The sequence below is a fragment of the Panthera onca genome, chromosome E2 (assembly GCF_046562875.1).
Source record: "Panthera onca isolate mPanOnc1 chromosome E2, mPanOnc1 haplotype 2, whole genome shotgun sequence".
Taxonomy (NCBI): domain Eukaryota; kingdom Metazoa; phylum Chordata; class Mammalia; order Carnivora; family Felidae; genus Panthera; species Panthera onca.
Window position 1 is genome coordinate 11,293,968 of NC_138353.1, and position 27,319 is coordinate 11,321,286.

At 58.5% G+C, this 27,319-nt stretch overlaps 2 protein-coding genes across 4 annotated transcripts in view; one reads left to right on the top strand and one right to left on the bottom strand.

Annotated features, from left to right (window-relative positions):
• The window catches only part of MARK4 (microtubule affinity regulating kinase 4), a 30,195-nt gene extending 29,458 nt beyond the window's left edge, over positions 1-737 (bottom strand). The window contains exon 1 of one of the 2 annotated variants that reach the window (XM_078439681.2): positions 367-735. In XM_078439681.2, the coding sequence (XP_078295807.2) occupies positions 367-417 (51 nt within the window). In that variant the 5' untranslated portion in view covers positions 418-735. Of the gene's footprint in view, positions 1-366 lie in introns of both variants that reach the window. The other variant, XM_078439680.2, reaches the window with a different exon arrangement.
• Positions 738-4,930: 4,193 nt separating this feature from the next.
• Positions 4,931-27,219, top strand: EXOC3L2 (exocyst complex component 3 like 2). 2 transcript variants are annotated; one of them, XM_078439683.1, is made up of 12 exons: positions 4,931-5,015; positions 9,073-9,611; positions 12,748-13,381; positions 15,939-16,050; positions 17,269-17,370; positions 17,487-17,587; positions 17,814-17,924; positions 19,773-19,908; positions 23,271-23,393; positions 23,843-23,998; positions 24,770-24,891; positions 26,554-27,219. In XM_078439683.1, the coding sequence occupies exons 2-12, from the start codon at positions 9,089-9,091 to the stop codon at positions 26,840-26,842; spliced, it is 2,409 nt and encodes an 802-aa protein (XP_078295809.1). In that variant the 5' UTR covers positions 4,931-5,015; positions 9,073-9,088; the 3' UTR covers positions 26,843-27,219. The 2 variants fall into 2 exon arrangements, with proteins under 2 accessions (XP_078295809.1, XP_078295808.1); XM_078439682.1 differs by lacking the exon at positions 4,931-5,015 and adding an exon at positions 5,695-5,715.
• Positions 27,220-27,319: the final 100 nt, after the last annotated feature.

The window sequence follows — 27,319 nt, forward strand, 5'->3', positions numbered from 1 at the left end:
ATCCTGGAGGGGGCGAGTTGTCGGATGCAGGCAGCCAGGAGGGGAAGGGGCTTAAGAACACGCGGAGAAGGGAGGGGCTCCTGGAAGGCAGGGGAGGGGGCTTCCTGGAGGGGAGAGACCCGAGCGGAAGCGGTCTGCAGAGGGACAAGAGAGGGGTCCCGGGAGAGGGGCGCCCGCAGGGGTCGGGCTGGGCTGGAGTGGGGGAGGGTCGAGAGGCCTGGAAGTCCGGGCCGGGGTCGGGAGGTGGCACGCTGGGCCGAGCCGGGGGAACGAAGGTAGGGGCTCGCGCGGCGCGGGGCACACCAGGACGAGGGGCTCGGCGGCTGAACCCGACCGGCGCTCCCCAAGGGGCCGGGCCCCACTCACCGTGTCCGAGTTCCGATCGTTGCCCGGGGCCAGCGCCGTCCGCGAAGACATTTTCTCCGGGTCCCGGGAGACTGGGCGGCCGGGTGGGGGGGGGCGGGGGTCCCGGGGTCCCCTCTCTTCCCCTCCCCCCCCGCTGGCCTGGGGACGCGAGCTCAAAAGCTGGGTGCCGTGGACACCCGGGTTCGCGCCGCGGGAGAGGGGGCAGGGCGGGGAAGGGAAGGGGACGCCGAGGGTCCTAGTGGCCCCGCGCAGTGGCGGCCCGGGGCGCCATGGGGGCGGCGGGCAGACGGGCGGGCGGGGGCCGGGGAGGGGGCGCGGAGCCGGCCCGGGCGGCGGCGGAGGGAGGCGGTGGAGGGGCCGGGGAGGAAGGGACGTCAGGGGGAGGGGCGGGCAGGGCGGGGCCGCGGAGACCCCGCCCTCTGCCGCCGGCCCTTAAAGGCGCAGGCCCGGGCTAGCCGGGGGCTCCGGGGGCGGAGGCAGGTCTGGGCGCGTCGGTAGGGGAGCGTGTTCTCACAGGAGAGCGGAGACTCACCGGAAGAGAAGGGGAGAGAAACGCCTAGGCAGAGCGCCAGAGACGCAGAGAAAGATAGAGAGATGCAGAGATAGAGAGACAAAGAGACGCAAGGATAGAGAGACAGAAGCAGGGAGACACGCAGACATACAAAGAGATGTAAAGGGAGCCAAAAGACCCGAGCGACTAAATAAATAAATAAATAAATAAATAAAGGAGGGAGAAACATAGGGAAAGAGAGACACACAGAGACAGAGATACAGAGAGGACAGAGACACAGAGAGCGACAAAGACTGAGAAGACCCCCACACGGGGACGGGGGGAGAGGCAAAAGGAGACAAAGAGATAACACACAGAGACGCAGAGACCTGTGAAGAGCGCGGAGATAAAAAGACAAGACAGACCGAGGCAGAGAAGCCCGGAGAGACACGAACCAGACAGACGGCGGCGCTGTCCACATTCTCCCTCCCAGCCCATCCTCTGCTCAGTCGAGGGGCCCAGGAAGTTCTTGGGAACAGAGCTGAGGGCGCTGGGGGCGTAGTGTGCTAGGCAGAGCCGCTGCCCAGGGCTGACCACGATCTCTAGCAATGCCGCCTCCCACCTCCCAGAAAACTCCAGAGCCCAGGCTTGTGGCTGCAGGCCCCTCTCCTGTGCACCCCAGCTGGGGTCTGAGGATTTCTCCGTATAGCTCTGTGACTCAAGGCAGGCCCCTCCTTGGCCTCAGTTCCCCAATCTACAAAGCGAGAGCAAGGATCTACATGTTGCCTTCCTGGCAGGGCTGAAGCAGGTGCCAGAGAGCCCTGTGTAGGTATGCACCTGCCGGGTGCAGCTGCTGTCGGGATGGGCAAGCTGAAACCAGAGGAGGGCAAGGGCTTCCCTGAGGTTCTTCTGCAGTGGGGACCACCCATCCCCTCTAGACTAGGGTGGCCTGAAAGAAAGAGGGGCATTGCACAGTCCTGCCCCCCCCCCCCCAAATCCCACAACCCTTGGATCAGGTCCATGCCCTGCCCCTGTCTGACCATCTTCTTGAGCCTCAGTTTGCCTTTCTAAAAGATGGGTGTGATGCTCACACCAGTGTGTTGGGAGTCAGCTCGAGCGAGCTGCCTGTTAAAGGCTCAGGAATTTTGGAACCGGTTAAGACAGCCATTATAAAAAATTAAAGTATGCAAACACGTAATTAAATAAATTACACTTAAAACAAAGGTAACAAATGCTCATCACGACCTAATTATTTTACTACGTTTTGCTATTATCTGTGATCCTGTGGTGATTTACATCTGTTGTGCCTTCATAGTGAAACAACTGTGTAATGAGCTTCTGTGCATCTCTTCCCCCCAAAATGCTTTCACTGACATCACTGTGGCTTCACATCACTGAGTCCAAGCTTGGTAACTTGAATTAGCCCTGGTGGAACGATTGACACCATGGAAGATGGCAAACGCCTCAAATCAAGGCTCCCCACCCCCCCAACCCCCAGAGAGCAGGTTGTCAAACATTCATCAGCGTGTCACCGGTTGATACTATCAGCAACATAAACTCACAGAAGCTTCCTCTGTGCCCGGCTCTGAGCACTTTATTCTTTCTGCCACCTTGTGAGTTTGGACCGTCATTCTCAGCCCCACGTACACATGCTGAAGGTTAACGTGGCTGGTGAGAGGCAGGCTTGAGATTTGAACCCAAGTGCTTCCAAACTCTGAAACTTGGGCTCTTAAGCACTATGGGCTTCCTGTCCCGGGACCATAATAGTAGCAACCTCAGTCTGCGGTAAGAGACTATGTATGTAATGACTACATATGTAAATGCTTCACATGGGAACATATTAGAACTTCGTAAGCGGGTGACATTACCATTGTTACTCAGCAAATGGGGCCCAAGGAGTCTCAGGAATGGTGGGGTGCAGAGAAGGAGGAGTTCAGGATGGTGTTCCAGAAGTTTTGAGATCCCAAGGGCTCTGCAGGGTGTGGGGTGGGGTCTCGGGGACGGGTTGGGGGAGCTGAGTCACTCCTTCCTAGGCTTAGCGCGGAGAGCCGCAGTTCTCCAATGCACCACGCGGGGGCAGCAGATCACCTCCCTACACGCACCTGCCCGCCACACCTCAGGCCTCACCCTGGCTCCGCCCCCCTCACCCCAGTACTGTCCCCACCCCATTTCCCAAATGAGGGGACTGAGGCTAAATGAAGGGGGGAGGCTACAAAATGATGAACCTTAAAAACAGTATGCTTAGCGAAAGTAGGCCGACACAAGGGACCACTTACTGTGATTCCTTTTATATGGAATGTCCAGAATAGGGAAACCCATGCGGCTGAGAGCAGAGGGGAATGGGGGAAGGGGGGCTGCTAAAGGGCTATGGGTTTCTTTGTGAGGTGATGAAAATGTTCTGGAATTAGATAGGGTGACAGTTGCTGCATCCTTGTGAATACACTGAGAGCATTGAATTGGGCACTTTGAAAGGGTGAATTTTATGGCATATGAATTGTACCTCTTTTTAAAACAATTTTTTAAAGTTTATTTTGAGAGAGAGTGTGTGTGTGTGTGTGCGCGCGCGCGCGCGCGCATAAGTGGGGGAGGGTCAGAGAAAGAGGGAGAGAGAGAGAGAATCCCAAGCAAGTTCCCAGCTGACAACAAGGAGCCCAACGCGGGGCTCAATCTCACAAACCCTGAGATCGTGATCTGAGCTGAAATCAAGAGTCGGACCCTCAACCGACTGAGCCACCCAGGTGCTGCTGAATTATATCTCAATAAAATATTGAGTTAAAAAAAGAGGGGGGATCTGACAGCTGTCACCGCCCACGAAAGGTCATTTGGTTCCAGCCAGATCTAGTCGCTGCCTTCTGATTTCCACGGGTCCACACGGACCTGGTGAGGACAAAGCCTCTCCCCCCCCAACCCCCCAATCTGGGCCACTCAACCTGGCTCCTTCCCCAGGGCCCATTGTCTGGCAAATCCAGTCCTTGAACTGAGACCTTCAGATCTTGGAATCTTAACCCCTGACCCACTTCTTCCAGCATAGGTGTCTATAGAGCCCTTGCTGGGGCTGGGGGAGAAGCAGGGATCCCTGAACCCAGCCCCGACCCTAATCCCACACCAACCCCAACTTTGCCTAGGCAAGTGATCCCTTGTTCCAGGCCTAACACCTGCGACACTATGCCTGAGCGCCCAGAAGAGCACCTGAACCTGAAACCCAGCCTTACAAGTAATCCAAAGCCTGCATCTAACCCCACCCAACCCCCAACCCATTCCCAGCGCCCCCCCCCCCACTGCACCTGCCATATGCGTCCCCAACTTCCAATCCTTAGCTCTGATCTATCCCCATGTGTGCATTCGGTTAATAAACCTTTACTATTATGTGCCAGACGCACATCTAGGGATATAAAGATGAACGAGGTAAGCAAAATCCGCTTTGGATTTACGTTCAAGTGGGAGAGTCAGGAAATCTACAAGGGAGATAGAGAAATCTGATCGTTCAAATTGAGGAAGGTGATACGAAGGAATTGAGGAATCAGAGCCAGTCCCTGGGGAGAGAGGAAGTGGGTGGGGGGGAGAAGGGGCTTCTGCTATTCAGGGAATGTCTCCTTTGAGGGACAGAGGCTGGAGCTGAGGCCAGGATGATGTCGAAGGAGGGAGCCATACAGGGACCTGGGGACAGGGGAGAGGACTATAGTTCCAAAGCCTTGCCCCGTGCCACCCACGCCCTCAGGCCTCTGATCGCAGCTTCTGGGCCAGCAGAACCTTCCTCCCTGTCTTTATTCCAGAGCCAGGAACCCGAAGGAGAGCTCTGGGCCCGCATCCAGCATTGGGTGTCTCCCCAGGGTGCCCAGGATGGTGTTGTCACCTTGGAAGGCGTGAAGAACAGGCGGGGGGGGGGGGGGCAATTCCGGGTGGGGGTGAGGGTGGGGGCCAGACTGTGGCCTTGTCCTTCCCAGCCCAACCCCAGCTTGTCCTAAAAGGGCAGACAGATAAAGAGTCCTTCCCGCCCCTGGCCCCAGAGAGGGAGGGGTTTCCTGACAGGAAATTGACCTCCTCTAACCCCCCCCCCCCCCCCCCCCCCAGTTCCAAGCTCTCAGCAGTTCTGGCTGAAGTGTCCTCAGGGCAGGACAGCAGCAGGGACAGAGGGACGAAGGCGCCTGCTGACGAGGAGGTGAGTGTGCTGGAGGAGGGGGCAGGATTCTTGCGCCCTGGCCTGGGCTCCCCCCTGGACGCGGGCTGGACCAGAGGTGGTGAGAACATGTGCCCTGAAGCCAGGAGAGGCTGGGGGCAAAGACAGCATGTGGGGCCTGGCCTCAGGAGGGTGCCAGCCACAGGGCAGGAGGAGCTGGGGACCGCAGGGGGGTGCCGTGAAGAATCTGGGGACCCTGGGGATCCAGAGAAGCTTCAAAGGAGCCAGGAGAGCTGGGACCGCCAAGGGAGAAAGGAGAGAAAGGGTCTGATGCCCTCGGAGTTCAGGTTGGGAGAAAGCGGTGGATGCTTTTCTCCATCCCCAAGAGATGGGGGGCTTGGAGATGGTGTTCGGAGTGAAGATGTGCATGAGCTTGAACCGGGCTGGGCTGATGATGGGATAGTTTGGGGGTGAGGTCTGGATTGGGGTTGTGTGGCTGGGGTCCAGCATGGACGCACAATTTATAAGGGCTGTTCTCAGATACAGACTTGGGGGCTGGAGGTGCTGACTTCTGCAAACAGGTCAAACTGCCGGTGGAGGGTTTAGGCCTTTGGGGAAAGGCTGGCAGCGAGGAGAAGGGGGGGGGGGGAGGGGGAGGAGCCGGAGCCCAGAGAGGGAAGCGCTGGTGGCCAAGACATCCTGTGGGAGTCGGGAGGCTGGGGGCTTGAGGGATGCCTCGGAAGTGAGTCAGGGGCCCGGGCACTGGGAGGCAGATGAGGGGGCTGGAGGGGGCAGGATGTCGGAGGAGCCAGTTTGCAGAGGCGGGTGGTGGAGGGTGGTGGAGCCTGGAAAGGGAAAGCCGGGGGGCCATTTGGAGAAACTGTTGCTGCGGGGTCTGAGGATGTTGGAAATGGCTTGGGGGGTATCGGGATCCAGTTTGGGGATGGATGTGGGAGCCAGTGGGGGAGTGGCAGATCCAGTTTGGGTCATGTTGGCTTCTGTTACAGGGAAGTAGAAGGGGGATGTGGAGTTTCGGGGGGGGGGGGACGATGGACACAGGGCTGGGACACGGTGAAGCCAGTTGTGGGATGAAACACACAGAAGCCAGTCGGGAAAATGAAAGACAGAGAAATCCGTGCACGACTTGTGGGTGTGTGCATGGGGGGCTCGTATCGATTGCCCACAGCCATGGGGGCTCCAGGCAAGGGTTACCATGGTGACTGCCTCTCTGGAGGACAGGGGACCATGGAGACTGGAGAGAGGCTTGAGGAACGACAGCTGAGGTCCAGAGGCTGAAGTCAGGGAGGAAAGAAGCAGGGGGGCTCCCCCATGAAAGGAAGATGCTCTTACCCACGGCCCAGCCAGCTCGGGACCCTTTGAGCATCAGCCTCCTTCCAGATGCTCTATGCACCCCCAAGGGGCCGCCCAATCCCGACCCTGTCCCTCAACTGCTCGGAACCTGTCCCAGTTCAAAACAACCTATGTGTCTAGCAGGAGGTGAGTGGGGAAACCCCTGACGTTTCACACAGTTTTGCCAAAGCCAGACAGCGGAAGAGTAATGCGACACTTAAATCGACTAGAGCCACCGAGATAGGCACGGATACCTCTCCCATGTATTGAGTCCAAACACCACCATCAAAGCGCAAGTTGCTGGATGAACTTAGTATGAGAGCCTTCACAGAGGGTTCTGAAACCCCATAAAACGATACATTGTTTCTGGATGCAAGGCTACAGAGACTTAAGAGTAAAAGTCGGGTTGGCCTGGGGAGACACGCATTCTGGATGCTACTGTCCTGGGAAGAGGGCAAGGGAGGAGAGCTGGGGGCGGGGAGTGCATCTTGTAATGCTCGATTCTAAAAAAGACCAAAAACAAAAACAAAAACAAAAACAAAAACAAAACCCCACCCCAAACAAACAAACACCCAAACAACAGCCAAACCTGAGCCATAGAAACAGAATAGCCACAAAATAGAATGTTTGCATTAGACGCAGCTAGGATTGGAAGCAGAGGGGGTGTTTATTTGTTTTCTAAATTTTTCCAAATTCCCGAATCTTTGAACGATTTCATCATTTTAAAAAGCGCCCTTCCACAGTTCCCCAGTGTCCTCGGGAAAAAGCCCAAGTCCCTCCTCACGGCTCTCCTCTCCGAGGCCCTGCACGGCTTGCTCTGTACTGACCTCTCCAGCTTGACTCCTCACCCACAAGGAATGAGGTCCTTGCCTCCTTCCTTTGTTTCCTGTTTAGCACCCATTCATTTCCTGAGCGCCTGCCCTGGGAGTTGGGGACACAGTGGTGACTGAGACAGCCCGACCCTGTCCCTCTAGGGACTTCACAGTCCGGCGGGGGACACAGACTCATCCCCAGACACTGACAACTCAGAGTGGGGAGGGCTGGGATGGGGAAAATCCTGAGGGGGGAAAACTCGACTCAGCCTAGGCATGACAGAGGGCTTCCTGGAGGAGAGGGCCTTGGGGGCTGGATCCTAAAGCCTGAGTGGTGCAGGGAGAACAGGTGTCCAGGTAGAAAGATCAACAAACGCCAGCACCCAGAGGAGCCTGGAGGGGGAGAATGTGGGATAGCACTGGTGAGGTGCACAGCTGGCAGGCAAGGGCAGCTGGATTTCGCGCCAAGGGTACTGGGGAGCCATGCAAGGTTAAGAGAAAGAGCAGGGCAAGTTTGTGCTTTAACGAGATCCTCAAAGGTGGGCTGGAGGGGCCAAGACGAGAGCTTGGAGACCAGGGAGAAAGGGGGGAAGTGGGAAGGGGCCTGGACTGGGGCAGGGGCCATGGAGAGGGAGGAGATGAGGGACTTAGGAGGTGGGATAAAATTCACTTTATTTTCTTCTATTTTATTTGAGAGAGAGAGAGAGGGAGGGAGAGAATCTTTTAAATGTTTATCGAGAAAGAGACTCTTAAACAGGATCCATGCTCAGTGTGGAGCCCAAGGTAGGGCTCCATCCCGCGACCCTGGATCATGACCTCAGCCAAAGTCAAGAGTTGGATGCTCAACCGACTGAGCCACCCAGGTGCCCCATCAAGTTCAAGTTATGGGACGCCTGGCTGGCTCAGTCTGTAGAGCGTGTGACTCTTGATCTCGGGGCTATAAGTTCGAGCCCCACGTTGGGTGTAGAGATTACTTAAAAATAAAATCTTGGGGCCCCTGGGTGACTCAGTCAGTTAAGTGTCTGACTCTCAGTTTCGGCTCAGGTCATGGTCTCACGATTCGTGAGGTCGAGCCCCGCCTCAGGCTCTGCGCTGGCAGCACGGAGCCTGCTTGGGATTCTGTCTCGTTCCCCCTCTCTCTGCCCCTCCCCTGCTCTCTCTCAAAATAAGTAAATAAGTTTATTTAAAAATTTGACTTTAAAGCGTACAATTCAGTGGCATTCTAGTATTCTAGTACATTCACAGTGCTGTTAACCACCCACATTATGTAGTTCCAGAACATTTTCATGTCCCAAAAGGAAACCTGTACCCATTAAGCAGCCACACCCATTAAGACCCACCCCCGTCTCCCAGTCCCCGGCCACCACTCACTTCCCTTCTGTCTCTCTGGATTTGCCTGCTCTGGACATTTCCCAGTAAGGCTTTGCTAAGGGAAAGAAGAAGGCGGGATAGAGGTGACAGGTGTGCTGGCTGGACAGGGGAGAGACGAGGCAGGTGCCCATGTGTGTGACTGGATGTCCGGGTGGACGGTGGGGCCCGAGTCCCCATGCAGTCTCTCCTCTTCGCTGGCTGTGCCGCCTTGGGACGGACCCTTCCCCTCTCTGAGCCTGTTTCCTCTTAGAGTGGGAGGGTCCACCGAGGTGATGAGCACCCAGACAGGAAGTCAGGCAGGGAAAGGGTCTGAATGCCAACGGTCAGTCAGGGTAATCAGACAGGTCTGGGCGAGAATGCTGGCTTTGTCCCTGAGTCACCGTGGGGCCTTCGGTAAGCACCTTTGCTCCTCTGAGCCTCAGTTTCCTCATCTGCCACGTGGGCATATGGTAATAGCACTAGCCTCATGGGATTAGTGACTGCTCAGACCAGTGCCTGGCACGCAGGCCCTGCGTTGCTGGGCACCCAGAGGCGTTAATTATCAACACCTCTTATGTTTTTCCCAGGTCCCTGCCCGTCAAGATGCCCATCCTGAAGAGTCTAGGGGTGGCCGACCCTAAGGTGCCCCGGGCGGGGACGCTGCCTCTGAGGTCCTCTCGGAACCCCTTTGAGGAAGTTCCGGGACTGGAAGAAGACGAGGTTGGGGAGCTGGGGAGCCTGCCCAACGGAACATCGTGTCGCCGCCGTGCCACCCTGGAGAAGCTGGCCGGCCTGGCCCCCTTCCGGCTGGGCTGGACCCCCGGCCGGCGGGCAGGCAGCCCCGGAGATGGGCAGTCCCGCTCTTTCCTGGGCCGAGTGCTGACACCAGGGATACGCAGGAGCTCAGCAGATTTTGGCCTCCTGGCCAGGCTTCAGGGGACCCGAGCCCAGGGCGACGAGGAGGTGGCTGGGGAGGCCGCCCGGAGACTGGCCTTCCTGAGACTGGGACGCGGGCCCAAGCCCCGCCGCGCGTCACTGGCTGAGAGGGTGGTGCCCGCAGGCGAGGCAGCTCCCGAGCCCCCGCCCAAGGTCCCCGAGCCCCCAAAGATGAAGGAGCCTCTGTCAGGTGAGTCGGGAGCCCCCGCCCAGCCCCCTCCCCCCAAAATCTTGATTTCTATCACCAAGCCCTCCACCCCGGATCCCTCCCACCCGCCACCTGCTGGCCTCAACCTCGCCCCCATGTCCTATGATAAGGATCATGAACTTTGGTCTCGTCTCCTCTAATCCCTTCTGCACCCCCAATTTCAACCCTCCTTCCCTCCCTCCCTTCAAGTTCAGCCTCCATCCCATCTCCTTTCCACTCCTTTCCATGTAGCCACATCCAACCTTGACCTTATGCCTCTCCCTAACCTCTGTACCCCACCCCCTTCCCATCGCCAGCCCCAACCCTGGCCCCAGACTGCACCCCAACCTCCTCCTTCACCCCCAACCTCCTCTCCTTTTCCACCCCACTCTGAACCCCAAACCCAAATCCAGCCCAATCTCCCAACCCCCAGCTTCAACCTCATCCGTACCTCACGTCCAAGCCGCACCTCGAACTCCCCGCCACGCCCAGCGCCTACCTCCCACCTGCGTCTCCCCACTGCGTCCCCCACTGCCTGTCTCACTTTCTCCAGGCTGCTGTAACCTTGTCCCACAACCCCACAAACCGGGTGGCTTCAACTATAGAAATCTCTTCTCTCGGTTCTGGATCCATGCCCTTTCAGACACGCATAGGGGACTCCCTCCTCGACTCTTCTGTGCCTGGTGCTTGGCTGGCCATCTTCTCGCGGCGCATGTCTGTCTCTGTGTCCAGATCTCCCCTTTGTGTAAGAACACCAGCCACGCCGTATCAGAGCCCATCCTATGACCTCGTTTTAACTTGCTCACCTCTCTGCTCATCTCTGTCTCCAGAGATGGTCCCATTCTGAGGTCCCGGGGGCTTAGGACTTCACGCGTGTTTTTTCTTGGTGATGGTGGGGGGGGGGCACAACTCAGCTCATACCCCCACCCCGTCTCTATCCTCAGCCCCAAACTACCCCAAGCCCCAGTGTCTTCTCTTCAATGCCTTTTTGAGTTTCTTTTTTTTTTTTATTTTTTTTTAACGTTTATTTATTTTTGAGACAGAGAGAGACAGAGCATGAACGGGGGAGGGTCAGAGAGAGGGAGACACAGAATCTGAAACAGGCTCCAGGCTCTGAGCCGTCAGCACAGAGCCCGACGTGGGGCTCGAACTCACGGACCGCGAGATCGTGACCCGAGCCGAAGTCGGATGCTTAACTGACTGAGCCACCCAGGCGCCCCGCCTTTTTGAGTTTCTACTCCATCCTTATTCCAACCCCACTTATCCCTTTGTCCAAACACCACCTTTAACCTCATCTCTGTGCCCAAGAACCGTCAACACCCCGGGGGGCCAGCCAGTGCCCTCCCGCATGCAGGTGGCAGCCCCGTCCCCAATTTAGCTTCACGCCCAACCCCCGACCCAGGCCCATCTCAGCACCAACCTTCAACCCCAACAGCAAGCTAGTCTCTCCCCCGTCATTCTTTTTTTTTTTTTTTTTCCATTAAAAAAATTTTTTTTTTACATTTATTTATTTATTTTTGAGAGACAGAGAGAGACAGAGCCACAAGCGGGGGAGGGGCATTGAGAGAAGGAGACAGAGAATCCGAAGCAGGCTCCAGGCTCTGAGCTGTCAGCACGGAGCCCGACGCGGGGGCTCGAACCTACGAAACGTGAGATCATGACCTGAGCTGAAGTTGGACACTCAACCGACTGAGCCACTCAGGGGCCCCTCATTTTTTTTTAACGTTTATTTTTTGTTTGTTTGTCTTGAGAGAGAGCATGCAAGTGACCATGGGGGGGGGGGGGGAGGCGGGGGGAGAGGCAGAGAGAGAACCCCAAGCAGGCTCCAGCCTGTCAGCACAGAGCCAGAGGCAGGGCTCAAACTCATGAACCGTGAGACCACGACCTGAGCCGAGATCAAGAGTCAGAAGCTTAACTGACTAAGCCACCCGGGGAACCCCTCTCCCTTCATTCTTAATCCCTGACCCTTAATCCACCCTGACCCTGACCCCCCCCCCACTTCCCAACCTCCACCCACATTCCCGGCCCCAACTCAGGTGCGGTTTTCATCTTCAAACTCACATCCAAACCCTTCTTTCCATCCTCAGCCGTCGCTTCAATTCATCTCCGCCCCCAGTCACCGTCCCAGGCCCCAGATGTCAAACTCAGCTCCTTTCCTGTCCCCTCTAGAGATTGCACCCCAACTTCCCCCTCATCCCTTATCTCAGTCCCATCTCTGAGACTCGGTTCGGATCCCTGGGGCTGGCTCCCTCCACCTTCATACACCCCCCTCCTCACTCCCAGACCCCCCCCCCCCCCGCCCCACCTCCCAACGCATGCTGCCTCAGCCCCCGGGGACCTCAGGAGAGCCCTCACTTCGCCCCACATCCTGGCCAGAAGCTATTTCAGCCCCGGCTCCCAGGGGACTGGGAGGGCACTTCAGGGAGGCGAGGAGGGGGTGACTGGAGCCCCCGCCTTCTGGAAACGGATGGGCAGAAATAGCGCTGGCCAGGAAACAAGTTTCTCTGCCAGGGAGGAAGTGGAGGGGGGTGGAGGTGTCGGGGTAACCCTGGGCCACCAGGACCCTCCCTTGGCCTTCACGGAAGGCCTCCCAACCCCATGGGGGTGTCTCTTGGGGGAGTCGGAACGCACAGCGCCAGATCACCCCCACAGCCACCCCCCCCCCCAAAGACCCTCTCTGGTCTTGCTCTCCTCTCCCCACCTCCCGGCCTCCACCCTGCCCCTTGATCCATTGCTTCTCCACCGGCTCCCCCTACCTGGCTCAGACTGGCCTCCCTCCAGCCCTCTCATTCCCTAGATCCCTTTCTCTGGATCTGAGGCGCTTTCCCTGTCCTCGCCCCTCAAATATCCTGGGCCCTTCCCCCTATCCTCACCCACTCTCCCATACCCTGTGCCGTCCCCCGCCCCTCTCCCCTCTGCCTCGCCCCCTTCCCCCCCTTCCCCTGACTTCTCTCCCTCCTCCGCCCCTCCCCTTCCCTCCCTCACCCTGCCCCCCACCCCCCACCCCTCGCCCGACAAACCTTCTCTCACCCACCCCTCTTCTCCCGGAACGTCCCGGGCTCCTTTCTCGGCCCCTCGCCTCCCCCTCTCCGCCCGCCCCGCGCCCTCCTCCCCCTGACCTCCCGCTCTGCCCCCACAGTGCTGGAGATCCTGAGCCTGATCCAGCAGCGCGAGCTCGCGCGAGCCGACGAGCACATCTTGGAGCTGGAGGCCGAGGAGCTGGCGTCGTCGGGGGGCGGCGCGCCCGGGCCGCCCGGGGCCGAGGGCGCGGCCGGCGGCCGCCGGGCGCGGGACGTGGCGCTGCTGTACGAGGCCCTGCAGCGCGAGCTGTGGGCGCTGGTGCGCGAGACGCTGGCGGGCCCCGGGCCGGGCGCGGGCGCCGGGGCGGGCGCCGTGGCGCAGCTGGGCCAGGTGCTGGTGCAGGAGGAGGCGGCCGACGGGCGCCGGGGGCCCGGGGCCGCCCGCCAGCTGCGCGCCCGCTGGGCCGAGGCGGTGGCGCGCGCGGCGCGGGAGCGCCTGGAGGCGGCGGCGCCCGGGGCGCCCGGGGGCCTGGCGGGGCAGCTGGAGGCGCTGCGGGCGCGGCTGCTGGAGGATATGGGCGTGGTGCGGGGCCGCCTGGCGCCCGCCTACCCCGCCGGCCTGGGCGCCTTCGGCGTCTACCTGCGCGGCTACCACGGCGCGCTCGCCGACTGGCTCGGGGCCGCCGCCCGCCGGAGGCTGCCGCTGGCCGACCGCTACGCCCTGCTGCACTGGCACAACCAGGTGTACCCCAGGTGAGGCGGGGCGGCTGCCCCCGGGGCGCGCAGATCCCGCCCCCGCTGCCCCCCACCCCCCCCCACCCCCCGTCCGACACACGCTCCCCCGGCCCCGGCCTCGCCAGATCCTAAAGACCTTGGAACGGCCCACTCTTCAATCGTCGCCTCCGAGAACCCTCGACCCTGCCAGCCCTCATCCCCCCCCCCCCCCCCGGGGACCCTTACGATCCGAGCGTCTGAGCGCGATCCACTCGTCCCGCGCTAGAACCCGAGCGACACGGGCCCTTCCGGTTGTGACGGGTCAGGACCCCCAGCTGACCCCTCCACCCTGGGGAGCGTGGCACCGCTCACCACCCTGCCCGTCCTGGAATCTGAGCCTCGCTGCCCCCCTCTGGTCCCGGAAGCTTAGCGGCGTTATCTTGCCATTCTTAAAAATCTTAGCACCGTCGACCCTTCCATCGCATCGTTGACGGTTAAACTCTCCGAATCTTAGCAACACGGATCACACCGATCCCTGCGGTTGTAGAACTTTCACACCCCCCGCTCTTCCAGACTTAGAACCTATGGGCACCATTGGCCCGCCCGGTTCTGAAATCTCAGCAACACCGACCATTTCTTTTTCCCCGCCACCCTTTCGTCCTTCCTTTTAAAGACTCCATTTTTTTTTTTTTTTTTTTTAATTTTTTTTTTTTTCAACGTTTATTTTATTTTTGGGACAGAGAGAGACAGAGCATGAACGGGGGAGGGACAGAGAGAGAGGGAGACACAGAATCGGAAACAGGCTCCAGGCTCCGAGCCATCAGCCCAGAGCCCGACGCGGGGCTCGAACTCACGGACCGTGAGATCGTGACCTGGCTGAAGTCGGACGCTTAACCGACTGCGCCACCCAGGCGCCCCAAGACTCCATTTTTTTTTAAAAAAAACTAATCTCTATACCCGGTGTGGGGCTTGAACCCACGACCCCGAGATCAAGACTGCATGCTCCACAGACTAAGCCAGCCAGGTGCCCACCGCTGACCACTTCAGTCCTAGAAGCCCGGGGTGCGGTGGACCCCTCCAGGCCTAGAACCTTTGCATCAATGACACACTATTAGAATCTCAGTATTGTTCACCCTTCTGGTCCTAGAATTTAACACTGTTGCTCATTTTCATCTAGAACCTTTGTAGCATTGACCGCCCCCCCCCCCAATCCTGCAACCTTAACACCACTGGTTCTTAAATACGAGGACCTTAGCACCAACATGCCTAAAATCTTAGCATCGCTGACCCTTCGAATTCTAGAACCCTTACTGCTCTCTCTTTCGATCCTAGGGCATTAGCCCTGTTGATTTTTCCGATCTTAGAACTTTAGCACGGACGCTTTCTTAAAAACTTTTTTAATGTTTATTTATTTTTGAGAGAGAAAGAGAGAGAAGAGTAGGGGAAGGGCAGAGAGAGGGAGACACAGAATCCGAAGCAGGCTCCAGGCTCTGAGCTGTCAGCGCAGAGCCCCATGCGGGGCTCGAACTCACCAACCGCGAGATCATGACATGAGCCCAAGTCAGATGCTCAACTGACTGAGCCACCCAGGTGCCGCTATACTTTCAATCCTAGAGCCTTAGCAGCAATGAGACTTCAAATCCTAAACTTTAGCCGCATCCACTCCGGATGTGGACCCACTGTGGATCTCTCCAGGGTTAGGACTGTAATCTCTTGATCCCTTGAATTCTAGAACCTTGGCATTTAGAACCTCAGCGCCAGGGACTCACCCGCTCCTAAAATTTCCTGTCAAGTGTTTGGATCCTAAAACATACCCAGTCTGGTGGCCAGGGGATGGAATATGATTTGCCATGACTGGGTCACCTACTGGTTCCAGGGACAAGGGACCTGGCCACACCCAAACCACAGGCTGGCGAGTGAGGAGGGTGGGTGGTCCCTCAAATAAAACCCTCATGCTGCCACCAGAAGAAGGGGAAGGTGACAGGTACTGACATCGACTCCCCAGATCCCATCTGGGACTCTGTATGAAGGACACGGTCACATCTCCCATGGGAGACGGAGGCAGGACGGGGAGTCTGGAAAGCTTCCTGGGCGGGAGTTAAGTTGCTTTGTAGGAAGATGGTACTTCTGGCTGAGAAAACGCCAAGAGCAAAAGCCTGGGGTGCGTGTGGGTCGTGGAGGAGGCATAAGGGGTCTGGTGGTATGGCACAGACCAGGTGTGTAAGAGTGTAGGGCCCGGGAGCGAGGGCTGGACTGGGGAGGCCTCGAAGGCGGGTGACGTGATGGGGACAAGGAGCGGAGGCAGAAGCTGGTCACGGCCGAGACTCTGCGTGCCAGCCCGTCAAGCCTGGACTTGATCCCTCCAAGTCTTGCCCGGACACCATTCATCAGGGAGCTGACTCAGACAGCTGGGGCCAGGGAAGCAACAATTCCAGAGACTTCCTTTGAGGGATGAGCAAAGCTGGCCCCTAGAGAGGAAGGGAGTGGCCCAGGGTCACAAACACACTGGGTGTGAAGGGGTGGGGGGTGGGGAGGGGTTCCGTTGCCCAGACCCCCCCTCTCACAGACCCCTCTGTCTCTTACCTCCCACTCCCAGAGAGGTCCTAGGGCTGGTGGACCTGGTGGCCCTGGAGAATGGGGAGCTGGGGCCCCTTCTGTCTCCTGGCACCCTGCGGGGCTTGGAGGATGAATGTGTCACAGACGTTAAGGTACTGGGGACTCGGGAGCCAGAGGCGCTCTGCAGGGAGGGAGGGGTCGCTTGGAGGGGGGGGGCTGGGGGGGGATCTCTCCTCTCCCCCTTTCGCTATGTCCATTTCCCTGTTCCCTTTGTGGATTTCTGAGTTCTGTCCGAAAGACACAGAAGTGTAAGCCCACGCTGATCACTTCTGCCTTATGTTCCGTGGGGTCAGCCAAGCACCCAGGGCGGGCACAGAGCCGATCAGCAAAGTTTCCAGACATTCTGATACTTCGAATCCTAGAGCAGGAGTCAGTCACAGAAGCTCAGCCCGCGGTCCCAAAGACTCACAGAAGGAGGGCATGAAAGCAGTCTGTACATACAAGCGGGGCCGATGGCTAAACCTGGGTAATAACTGGCCGGGCGTAGGCACCAGTGAGGAGAGCGGTGGGGCCATAAACACCCAGCCTGGCCACGGGGCTGTCTCCCACCGGAATGCCAGTCCTGCCTCGGCCACAGAGGTCAGAATCGTAGTAACTTGAGAGCCTAGAGTCTTAGGCTGGAACATACCTAGGTTCTCAGAGTCACTGAAGGGAACACTGGACCAGGGAATCAGACATGTGTCAACCTCAGAATCCCAGACCCTTGGAATTCTTGAATCACAGAATCTGACTCTCTTGAACAAAAATTTTTTTTTAATTTTTATTTATTTATTTTTGAGAGAGAGAGAGAGAGAGAGAGCTGAGCAGGGGAGAGGCAGAGAGAGAGAGACACACACACACACACACACAGAATCCAAAGCAGGCTCCAGGCTCGGAGCTGTCCGCACAGAGCCCGACGCGGGGCTCGAACCCATGAAACCGTGGGATCATGACCTGAGCCGAAGTCGGATGCTTCACCGACTGAGCCACCCGGGTGCCCCTCGAACAAATTGTTTTTGCAGAACCTGGGGACCAGAGTCTTAGGACCGTCAAATAATGACAGAATAGACCCTCAAACTCCCTGGCTGTCAGATGGATGAAACTTAAAACTATAGCCTCTTAATATGAAGCTCCAAATCATAAGGACGCAAGGGGCTGGGGAGGTTTTGTGGTCCAGCCTCCCTCCTTGGAGTAACCTTGACAAGCTCAGGGGTAGGACCCAGATCGGCCTGGGGCTAAGAGGTGGGAGCCATGGAGGGGAGAAAAGGAGGGACAGGCTTCCAGGCACCCCCTGACTCCTGCATTTCCCCCCTGCAACCTCCCCGCTCCAGGCTCAGACTCGGGCAGCCCTGCTTCGGGTCCTACAGGAGAACGAGGAGCACTGGGGGAGCACGGAGGAGCAGCCCAGCAGCCTGGCGCAGGATGTGTGTGAGGTAGGGGGTGGGGAAGAGGAAAGAGAATCCGTTCTCCAGTGGGGCCCCCCCCCCGGGGGCGGGAAGGTAAGACCTCCCCCCTCCTCACCCCTTCTCCTCTCTTGGGGACCGTATAGTTGCTGGAAGAACATACGGAACGAGCACCCCGCATCAGCCAAGAGTTTGGGGAGCGGATGGCCCACTGCTGCCTGGGGGGGCTGGCAGAATTCCTGCAGAGGTATGGAGGGCTGGGGCGGGGCAGGGGTGCAGGGCGGGACGGAGGCATCGGTAGCCGTGATCCAGCAGAGAGAGGAGAGATAAAAGGCAATCCAGTAAGGATGGGCAGGGGCGCTTCAGTGAGGGTCACGGGCTTTGTTGGGCTGTCCAGCAAGGGGACCCTCCTCAGGCTGGGTGCTCCGTCTGTCACGTGTCATCCCTTTCTCCCCTCCCCCCCCCCCCACTAGCTTCCAGCAGCGCGTGGAGCGATTCCACGAGAATCCAGGAGTTCGGGAGTTGCTACCCGACAGGTACATCAGTAGGACCATCTCCCTGGTCAACTGCGGGCCTCCCTTGAGGTGAGAGCACCCAGTGTGTGGGGGAGAGGATCAGTCCCGGGGACAAGCTGAACTGGGGTGCCCGGGGCCCTGGGTGGGGATCACAGAGCTGGCCCAGAGACACGGGCACGTGGGGGCCTTAGAAACATCAAACCTTGCGGGGGGGGGGGGTCCTAGAAAGAATCTTAGCATCACAGAGCACTAGAATTATGGAGAAATCAGAATATTGGGGTGCTGTAATTAACACGCACCTAGAAGAAAGACTCAAACACTCTAAGAATTACAAATTTTTTTTTTGCTTTTTTTATCGTATTTTCCCTTTTTTATTAATGTATTTTCAATGCATTTTCAAAATCGGTGATGTATTTACATGCTTCATAATTCAAGGCACACTCGGGCACACCGTGAAAAGCCTCGCGCCTATACGGCCCCCACCTTCCTTACTGCTAGAGTCTGTCGTATCTTTGCAGGACATTTACCAGTAAATATGTGTAAATAAGGATATGTGTGCATTTGCATACTTCATGCATATATATACACACGCATATGCATATTTTGTGCATATCCATACACATATTTCATATCTATATTTCATATACAAGTAAATATATTTCACTAATGTGAATACATATTATTCCTTTTCCTTTAAGAACATTTTTTTCATGTTTATTTATTTTTGAGACAGAGAGTGAGCAGGGGAGGGGCAGAGAGAGTGAGGGAGACACAGAATCCGAAGCAGGCTCCAGGCTCCGAGCTGCCAGCACAGAGCCCAATGCGGGGCTCGAACTCACAAACCATGAGATCATGACCTGAGCCGAAATCGGATGCTTAACCAACTGAGCCACCCAGGCGCCCCTCTTTTTTTTTTTTTTAAGCTTTTATTCTTTTTTTTTTCATTATTTTTTTAATGTTTATTTATTCTGGAGAGAGACAGAGAGAGACAGAGTGTGAGTGGGGAAGGGGCAGAGAGGGAGGGAGACACAGAATCAGAAGCAGACTCCAGGCTCTGAGCTGTCGGCACAGAGCCTGATGTGGGGCTCGAACTAACTCACAAACCATAAGCTCACGACCTGAGTGGAAGTTAGATGCTTAACCAACTGAGCCACCCAGGTGCCCCTAAAGCTTTTATTTTCAAGTAATGTCTACACCCAATGTGGGGCTCGAACTCACAACCCTAGGATCAAGAGCCTCATGCTCTACCGACTGAGCCAGCCAGGCCCCCCCTTATTCCTTTTCCTTAAAAAGAAAAATATGCAAATGGTAGAATATTGAACACGCTTCTGTGCCTTTCCCCCTTAACAGCTTGGAGATCTTTCTGTGAGCTTTTGGAGTTACCACTTTTCCTTTGCAACACGTGAACTGCATTCCACGTTTTGCACGTTCGATCATTTATTTAATCTGTCCCCAGTGAATGGAGAGTTGGCTCCACCCTGTTGCAGAGAAAAAACGTGGCACGCCTGTCAATTCCCACAGACGTGGGGACTCTGAGGGACACAGTCCCAGAAGGGGGCCCGCTGGGATTTGGCCAGAAAATGCCACATTGCTCTCAGACCGGGTTACTGCCCTTTTAATGACGGAGGGATCATGGTTGCAATGAGAGAAAATGAGAAGGGTAGAATCTTAGAATTCTAGATGTTTAGAATCACGTTCCACGGAGCTTCCACACACACACCCCCCCAGCCTCCCAGACATCCCCTGATATTTGTCACCCCCCAGACTCTCCCCAGAGCCCCTGACTCTCCCCAGCTCCCCATCGGACCTGTCACCTCGGTGCTCACAAAATAGAGTCCATCTGAGAAGGCAGAGGGGTCCAAGCAGTTGAGCTGAATATTGGGGCTCCTTGACTTTTGGCTCCTCTGATCCACACAGGGCTCTGGCAGAGCGCCTGGCGCGGGTGGGACCCCCCGAGAGCGAGCCGGCCCGGGAAGCCGCAGCCAGCGCTCTGGACCGCGTGACCCGCCTCTGCCACCGTGTCCTGGCTGACCTGCTTTTCCAAGAGCTGCAGGTGAGTGAGGCAGGGGGCTGGGGTAGGGCCTGTGCCAGGAGAGGGGAGCACCCCCCCCACCCCCGCAACCTGCAGTTCCTTTAAGCCCATGACTCGGTGTTTGGGAAGCACGCGGGGGTGGGGGGGTGATGGCCTGTTTGGGCCATTTGTAGGGGGGCAAAAGGGGGTGGAGGAAGGAAGAGAGGGGAGAATACAGTCAAGGGAAGGATGGAGAGCCACCAGCAGAAGGGGTCTTGGGGATCAGGTGGAGCCCCTCCCCACTGAGGCCCCCCAGATCCCTGCCCGGCCTCTCCTAGACCCTGGAGCCCAGGTTACCCCTGGGCTCCTGTGCGCGCCCAGAAGGGGCTGGGGTCAGAAGTGGGTGAGAGTATGTGGGGAGGGTGGTGGGAGTACCTGGGAATGAGACAGAGGTGTGTGTATCCCTGGTTATAGTGCACGCTCAATCTATGTCGTACATCCGATCATGTCCCTCCTCTGCTCAGAACCCTCCATGGCTCCCAGCTCATTCAGGGCAAGAGCCAAAGTCCTGGCCCCCAAGGCCCTGGATGGTCTGACCCTTTCCTCTCCCTCTCTGACCTCCCCTTCTCCCACTGTCCTCCTCACTTACTCCACTCTGGCCATACCAGCCCCCTTGCTATTCCTTAACAAGACATAGTCCAGCCTCAGGACCTTTGCACTTGCTGTTTGCTCTGTTTGGACCGCTCTCCTCCCCAGTAGCCCCATTGCCCCCTCCCTCACTTCTTTCAAGTCTTGATCCACATGTCACCTTCTCAGTGAGACCTCCTCCGACTGCCCTATTTAAAACAGAAGCCCCGGAGGTGCCTGGGGGGGGCTTAGTCAGTTAAACCTCCCACTTCAGCTCAGGTCATGATCTCATGGTTCACGAGTTCGAGTCCCGCCTCGGGCTCTGTGCTGACGGCTCGGAGCCTGGAGCCTGCTTCCGATTCTGCGTCTCCCTCTCTCTCTGCCTCTCCCCTGCTCATATTCTCTGTCTCTCAAAAATAAATAAATATTTAAAAAATAATAAAATAGAAGCCCCGAGAGGAGACTCCCTTCCCCACTCCCTGCTGAGTTTCCCTCCAACCAAGCACTTAGGGCCACCTGCTCTGTTACCGCCTTTGTTTTTTGTTTTTTTTTCCCTCTCCCCAATCCAGCTCCTCCCCCCCCCCCCCCCCCGGAATGTGAGCTTCTCCAGGGCAGGATTTGTCGGAATGTTTCTAAAATAACTTTTGATTATGGAAAATTTCAAACATACACAAAAAGTAGGCAGAATGACAGAATGACCTCCCGTGGACCAGCTCCAGCAAATATCAGCTCCAGGCCAATCTTGTGTCGCCTTTCTCCACAAACCTCCCCCCCCCCCGCCCCCGCCACATCCTGTCATCACCCATCAACATTGCAGCCCGCATCTCCAAAAGATAAGAAATCCTTCTTAAACAAACATAACCACGGTGCCATTTTCATACCCAACCAAGGGAACGATAATTCCTTAAAATCGCCAAATATCAGATCGGCATTATGATTCCCCTGACCTGCTCGCGATGATCAAATCCTCAAGAGTTTTGTTTGTCTCATTCTGCACCGCGTGTCCCCGAGCCTCCTCCACGTGTCCCCAGCGACCCAGCTGAGCCACAGGAAGGGGGCGGGGGGGGGGGGTGTTTGTTAAATGACTAGACGGACAAGTGTGTGCATGAACGTGAGCGAGTGGGGGCCTTATGGGGGTGCTGGGAAGGGGTACAGTCTTTGTTCCAGCAGTGGCTGCACTGCTTCTGAGGAGGGGGACCTTGGGCCAGTTGCTTGCCCTCTCGGGGTTTCTGTTCGCTCATCTGGAAAATGGGCACAGGTGGCTGGTGGCCGGAAGGAGGCAATAAGATTGTGGCCGTACGGTGCTTAGCTGGGTCCCAGCCCACGGGCACTGGCTGATATCTCAGTAAAAATACAGGGTTCATAGGGGCGCCCGGGTGGCTCAGTCCGTTAAGCATTCGACTGCGGCTCAGGTCACCATCTCACGGTCCGTGAGTTCGAGCCCCGCGTCGGGCTCTTTGCTGACAGCTTGGAGCCCGGAGCCTGCTTTGGATTCTGTGTCTCCCTCTCTCTCTCTGCCCCTCCCCTGTCCATGCTCTGTCTCCCTCAGTCTCAAAAATAAATAAACATTAAAAAATTAAAAACACATACAGGGTTCATGGCAACAGTGACAGGCCCTGAACCAAGAGCGTCAGCTCATCTAATTCACACCTGCTTTTCAACACAAGGCCCCACTCCTGGAGGTTCACGCGGCCAGGCTACTGTTCGCAGTAGGTGTGGGGCAGAGTGGGATAGGACCTACTTCAGTTCAGGCCCCCTGGACACTGACCCCCCCATGTCCCCGGGGACCTCATGCTCCCCAGGGTCCACCCAGCCCACGGCGTCTCCCCCTCCCCGCCCCCAGATCCACTTCAGGGACCTTCCTGCTGCTGGTCCCACCTCTTAGGTCACTTGCAGGTGCCTCCCTCCCCTCCCCCCCCCCCCGAAATTGTACGAATCCTACTATCTGGGTCCTGCATTCCCCCTCCTCACCCCTCTCATCCGCTTCTTTCCCTCTTTCTTCTCTTTTGAGCCCCCCCCCCACCCCGTTTCTGCTTCAGCCTTGCCCCTCCCATCAAGATCTCGGTAATGCACAAGCCTGACCTGCTCCTTCTCCTGCTCAGAACCTGCCATGGCTCCCCAGTGCCCTCAGGAGGAAGCTGGGGCTCCTCACAGCCCTGTTTGCTCCAGCCCCACCCCCACCCCCATCCCCCTGTCACGAGTTCTAGCTTCAAGAGTCTGTGGAACCCATCAGTCACACAGGACGCCCTTGTCTAGAAGAGCCCGAGCTTGGTTTGCTGCTCTGATGTTGCTGTGTTGAAGTTCTTCATAATTTTGAACGAGAGCCTTCCATTTTCATTCTGCGCTGGGCCCCTCAAGTATATGGAGCTTGCCAGCCACAGGAACACCTTCTTTCTGATCCACTGACCCCAAAGCCCGTCTGAAATCTGAGCCGCCTTCACACTGGCTCCTCCCGCCGATTGAGCCACTCCCTCTCCCACCCCTCACCTCCAGCCTCTGTCCCCAGCTCTGGTGTCCCCTCCTCCAGGAAGCCCTCCTTGACTCTCTCCGCTGACTCAGGCATCCCCTCTGGGCTTCCTAAACTCCTGGGTTCCCGCCTCCCTGCCCTGACCACTCTGGGTCCATCACTGGGGACGGTCTGTCCCCCTCCCCGGACTGTGAGCCGGGGGAGGGCACCGTTCAGAACCGGTTCAGCTCCCATCTGTTGAACTGGTAAGTGAAGAAAGACGGTGGCAGGGAGGAGGGCTAAACCCATCTCCCCCTTCCGTCGCACCCAGCCCCACTTCAACAAGCTGATGCGCAGGAAGTGGCTGAACAGCCCGGAGGCCCTGGATGGCATCGTGGGCACGCTGGGCGCTCAGGCCCTGGCACTGCGCAGGATGCAGGATGAGCCTTACCAGGTGCGCGGGCTGGTTGGGGGGAGGGGGGAGAGGAGGGGCGGGAGCACTCCGCTGGGGGAGACGCGTTCAAGGTGCAGAGCCACTCGCTCAGAGTGGGATAGGCGGCGCTGGCGCGGAGGCGCATCCGCGGGCACGTAGGCTGGGGTGCGCCCAGAGTGGGGGCCTCTGGGAGGTGGGGCTCCCGGGGGGCTGGGCTGGGCCGGCAGGGGGTGCCGGCGAGCTGATGAGGGGGCAGAGGAGGGTATCATCGGGCAGGACTTGGGCTCACCCGTTGGGAGTCGGAAGGGCTGCCTGGGGGGCCGGGGGGGGGGGGGCTAAGAGGGGGTGTGGCGCCCTGTGGGCGGCGGAGGGGTTCCCGTTGGGTGCCCGGAGTGGGCGCGGGGCGCGTGGAGAGCGGGGGAAGGGGTCACCGGCTGCTCACAAGCCCTCGCGTCTCCCCCGGTCCCCAGGCGCTGGTGGCCGAGCTGCACCGACGGGCGCTGGTGGAGTATGTGCGGCCCCTGCTCCGCGGACGCCTGCGCTGCCGCTCGGCGCGGACCCGCAGCCGCGTGGCCGGGAGGCTCCGGGAGGACGCGGCCCAGTTGCAGAGGCTCTTCAGGCGGCTGGTCAGTGCGGCCCCGGGGGTAGGGGTGGGGGTGGGGGGGCTCCAAAAAACCTGGCCTCGCGAGAATCCTCCCGCCCCCTCCCCCCGCCCCCCGACCCGCTAGCCGGGGCGGGGCCTTAGCATAAAGCCGTCGTCCAACTTTCAGCCCACGGTGAACACTTTGATCCTTGTCCTCCGCGCGTAAAAGTCGGCTTTCTCACGGTGGGTTGCTCGCCTCCGGTCGCAGACCGGAATCCGGTCCCCTGTGCGTGGGGTGCGGATTGGGTCACTTAAGTCCTGTGAAGGGCTTGGGACCCCACCTGGCACAGAGGTAGAGTTCCGGAAACGTCAGCTATTCTCACGAGCACAGACAGAGGCTCAGCGCAGCCGGAACTCAGAATCCTGGCGTTCCCAAATCCAAGAGTTCCAAATTGCCCCCTCTTTAATTTGTACCCCGTTGCAACCAGCAGGAGCTCAGCAGCGGGGGCGGGGGGGGGGTGCGTCATTTTATTAAGAACGCAGAGAGACCCCATGTACGCGTCCTCCAGGTTCCCCTAAGGGTAACGTTTTGCAAAATCCTAGGGCTAGGCTTTGAGGGGTGTCCCCGAGCCCCCCCAATTATCCGCAAACCTGGGAGTAGATGTATTATGGATTTTTCTTCCAATTGCCCAAGCTTCCAGATAACCCGCCCCTGCCCCCCTTTACAGACGAGAAGACTGAGGCCCGGAGGGGTGTGGTTTACGGGGAGGGGGACCTGGGGCCGGAGTGTGAGCCTGGGGCCTCCCCCTTGCAGGAGTCCCAGGCCTCGTGGCTGGACGCCGTGGTGCCGCACTTGGCCGAAATCCTGCAGCTGGAAGACACGCCCAGCATCCAGGTGGAGGTGGGGGTGCTGGTGCGGGACTACCCAGACATCAGGTGAGGGTCCCCCCACCCCACGCCCGCGCCCGCCCGGCTCGTTTTTTGCGCGCGCCGCCGCCAGGCCGAGGACTGTCCGGGCCCTGGCATCCGTCCCCGCGTTTCCTGCTCTTGGGGCGGCGAGCGTGTCTGACGGCCGTTTCCTGCTGGAACCAGGGCATTATTAATACGATTTCCCTCCTTCTCCTGCCGCCGCCGCCGCCACCAGGGCTCGCAAACAAACAGGCAGTCACAGGAAGCCCAGGGCAGGGGGGCGCGGGGCCGCCGGCGGCAGGAAGGGCCAGCCCAGCCTGGGAGCCGCGGGGGACACGGGGACACGCACGGGCACACGGGCGCGCACGCACTGGGACGGCGGCAGGCGCCGCTCAGATCCCGGTGGACCATTTCCTTTCTGGGTGACCCTCTCTGAGCCTCGGTTTCCTCACCACGTCCATGGGGGATAACAGGACTCTTTTCCTAGGATTTGGGGGGGGGGGGCGGAATTCTTCGTCATCAGTCCATCCTCCTTCTCCTCCTCGTCATCCACGGTGACCGCACTACCAATTCCCGATTCTTATTTATGAGCCCTGATGTCAGACCTGAGAAAGCATGTTACACACCCACTCAATCAGTAAGGCCTATAATAAGAGTTATTTTAGCAAATTATATGCAAGTAAAAGGCAGCGCTGTTCTAAATGCTTGGCGTCATCTGAGGCAGGCAGAAATTAAGGAGATTGCCCTAAATGCCACAGCTAGCAAAGCTGGGGACTTGACGCCCCGCCCCCCCCCCCCCCCCCCCCCCGTGGCAGGCCGTCTCTAAAGCTGGTGCACCTGACCACTCACTCATAGCCACACCGCCCCCTGTGAATGTGGATGGTGGTGGTCGTCGTGCAAGGCTCTTCTGTGTAGTGGGGGGGGGGGGGGTTACCCCTACACCCCAGGGAGTGAGGCCTCCGCTGGGTTTAGGCTCCAAGGTTGAGGGCTTGGGGTGAAGGGAGCCACCAGTCCAGGACGGTTAGTTCTGACTCTGGCGGGGGGGGGGGGAGGGAAGACGCCTGAGCTGTGTTGAAGGGGTGTAGCGCGGAGGCCCGGGAGCTCTGTTTGAAATGAAGGTTCTGGAAATGACTGTTGGGTTCGGGGTCTCGTGTGGAAATGTGGTGATGGTTCCTAGCTTTGGGCATGGGCTCGGGAACTGCAGCGGTGGAGAAGCTTCCAGACCTGGCCCTGGTGGGTGGGGGGGGCGAGGTGAGGGTCCTGACCGGGGTCGTGGGTGAGCACTTCCGGGTTAGGTGGGAGCGATGGGGGTGGGGGTGGGGGCGCTGTTTGAGGGGCAAGGGAGGGTGGATTTAGGGTTGGTGTAGATTCCAGAGCTGATACAGGTGTGAGGGGACCAGAAAGACATCCAGGAGGTGCCTGAACTGAGTTGGGGCTGAAGATTGGGTTTAGAGGTGAGGGTTCTGGAATGAGCTAGGAGTGGAAGGATTTGGAAATGGTTGGAAGGGAAGTTTTGGAGGATAGTGCTGGCAGGAGGGGAGACTGGGGGCTGGGGCGGGGGAGGGACCTGGAGGGCGGCAAAAGGGCTCCAGAGCTAAGGTAGGTTCTGGAACAGACGAGGTTCACAGGTGGGCCCGTGTGCGTCTGGCATAGAGGACCCCATGCACGTGTCCCTTCCTCTGTCCCCAGGCGGAAGCATGTGGCAGCCCTCCTGGACATCCGTGGCCTGCACAACACAGCCGCCCGCCAGGAGATCCTGGCCGTGGCCCGGGACCTGGAACTGTCTGAGGGGGGAGCCCTGTCACCCCCTCGGGACCGCGCCTTCTTCTCAGACATCTCCGTGCCCCGCCCACCTTTCTGCCTCGGCCTCCCTCTCTTCCTGGGCCGCCTTCCCCTCTCCCGGCTGACCAGGCCCGGTGTGGCCTGCCTGCCCCGGCTTCGGCCTCCGTTTCCATCACGGCCCCCGACCCAACGCTGAGACTCTCCCAGCCCCCTCCCACCTCAGTGCCCCCCATCTTTGCTGCTGCCAAACCGTTCTCCTGTAGGGCCCCCTCTTGACTCCCTGCCTGGGACCACAGACGACCTAGGATGGAGAGATCTTCAGAGGCCTTTGGGGCCACCCCTACGCTCCCTGCGTAGAAGAGAAACGGGCCGGAGGGACCAAGGACTTTCCCAAGGCCACGAAACTCAAGCTCAGCACCAGCTCCCAGCCCAGCGTGTGCTGGGTGGCGTTTTGGAAGGCTCTCGAGAAGTGTCCCAGGCCCCCCCTTTTCCCCTCACCTCAAGGTCTGGCCCCAGTCCAATGTATTAAGGAATGTACGATACTTAGAATAAAGAGGTTTCTATTTAACACAAGGAAGGGCTGAGTCCCCAGCGTGTGGGGGAGGAAGGACCGGGGGCAGGGCCCAGGGCCAAGGGCTTCTCACACGCCCAAGGCTGGGCTGGGGTCCAACTC

Excerpts from the sequence above, each read along its gene's own strand:
- EXOC3L2 (XM_078439682.1), top strand. Across the intron at positions 17,925-19,772 it reads AACTGCGGGCCTCCCTTGAG|GGCTCTGGCAGAGCGCCTGG; the intron begins GTGAGAGCACCC and ends TGATCCACACAG. Across the intron at positions 24,892-26,553 it reads CGGGACTACCCAGACATCAG|GCGGAAGCATGTGGCAGCCC; the intron begins GTGAGGGTCCCC and ends CTCTGTCCCCAG.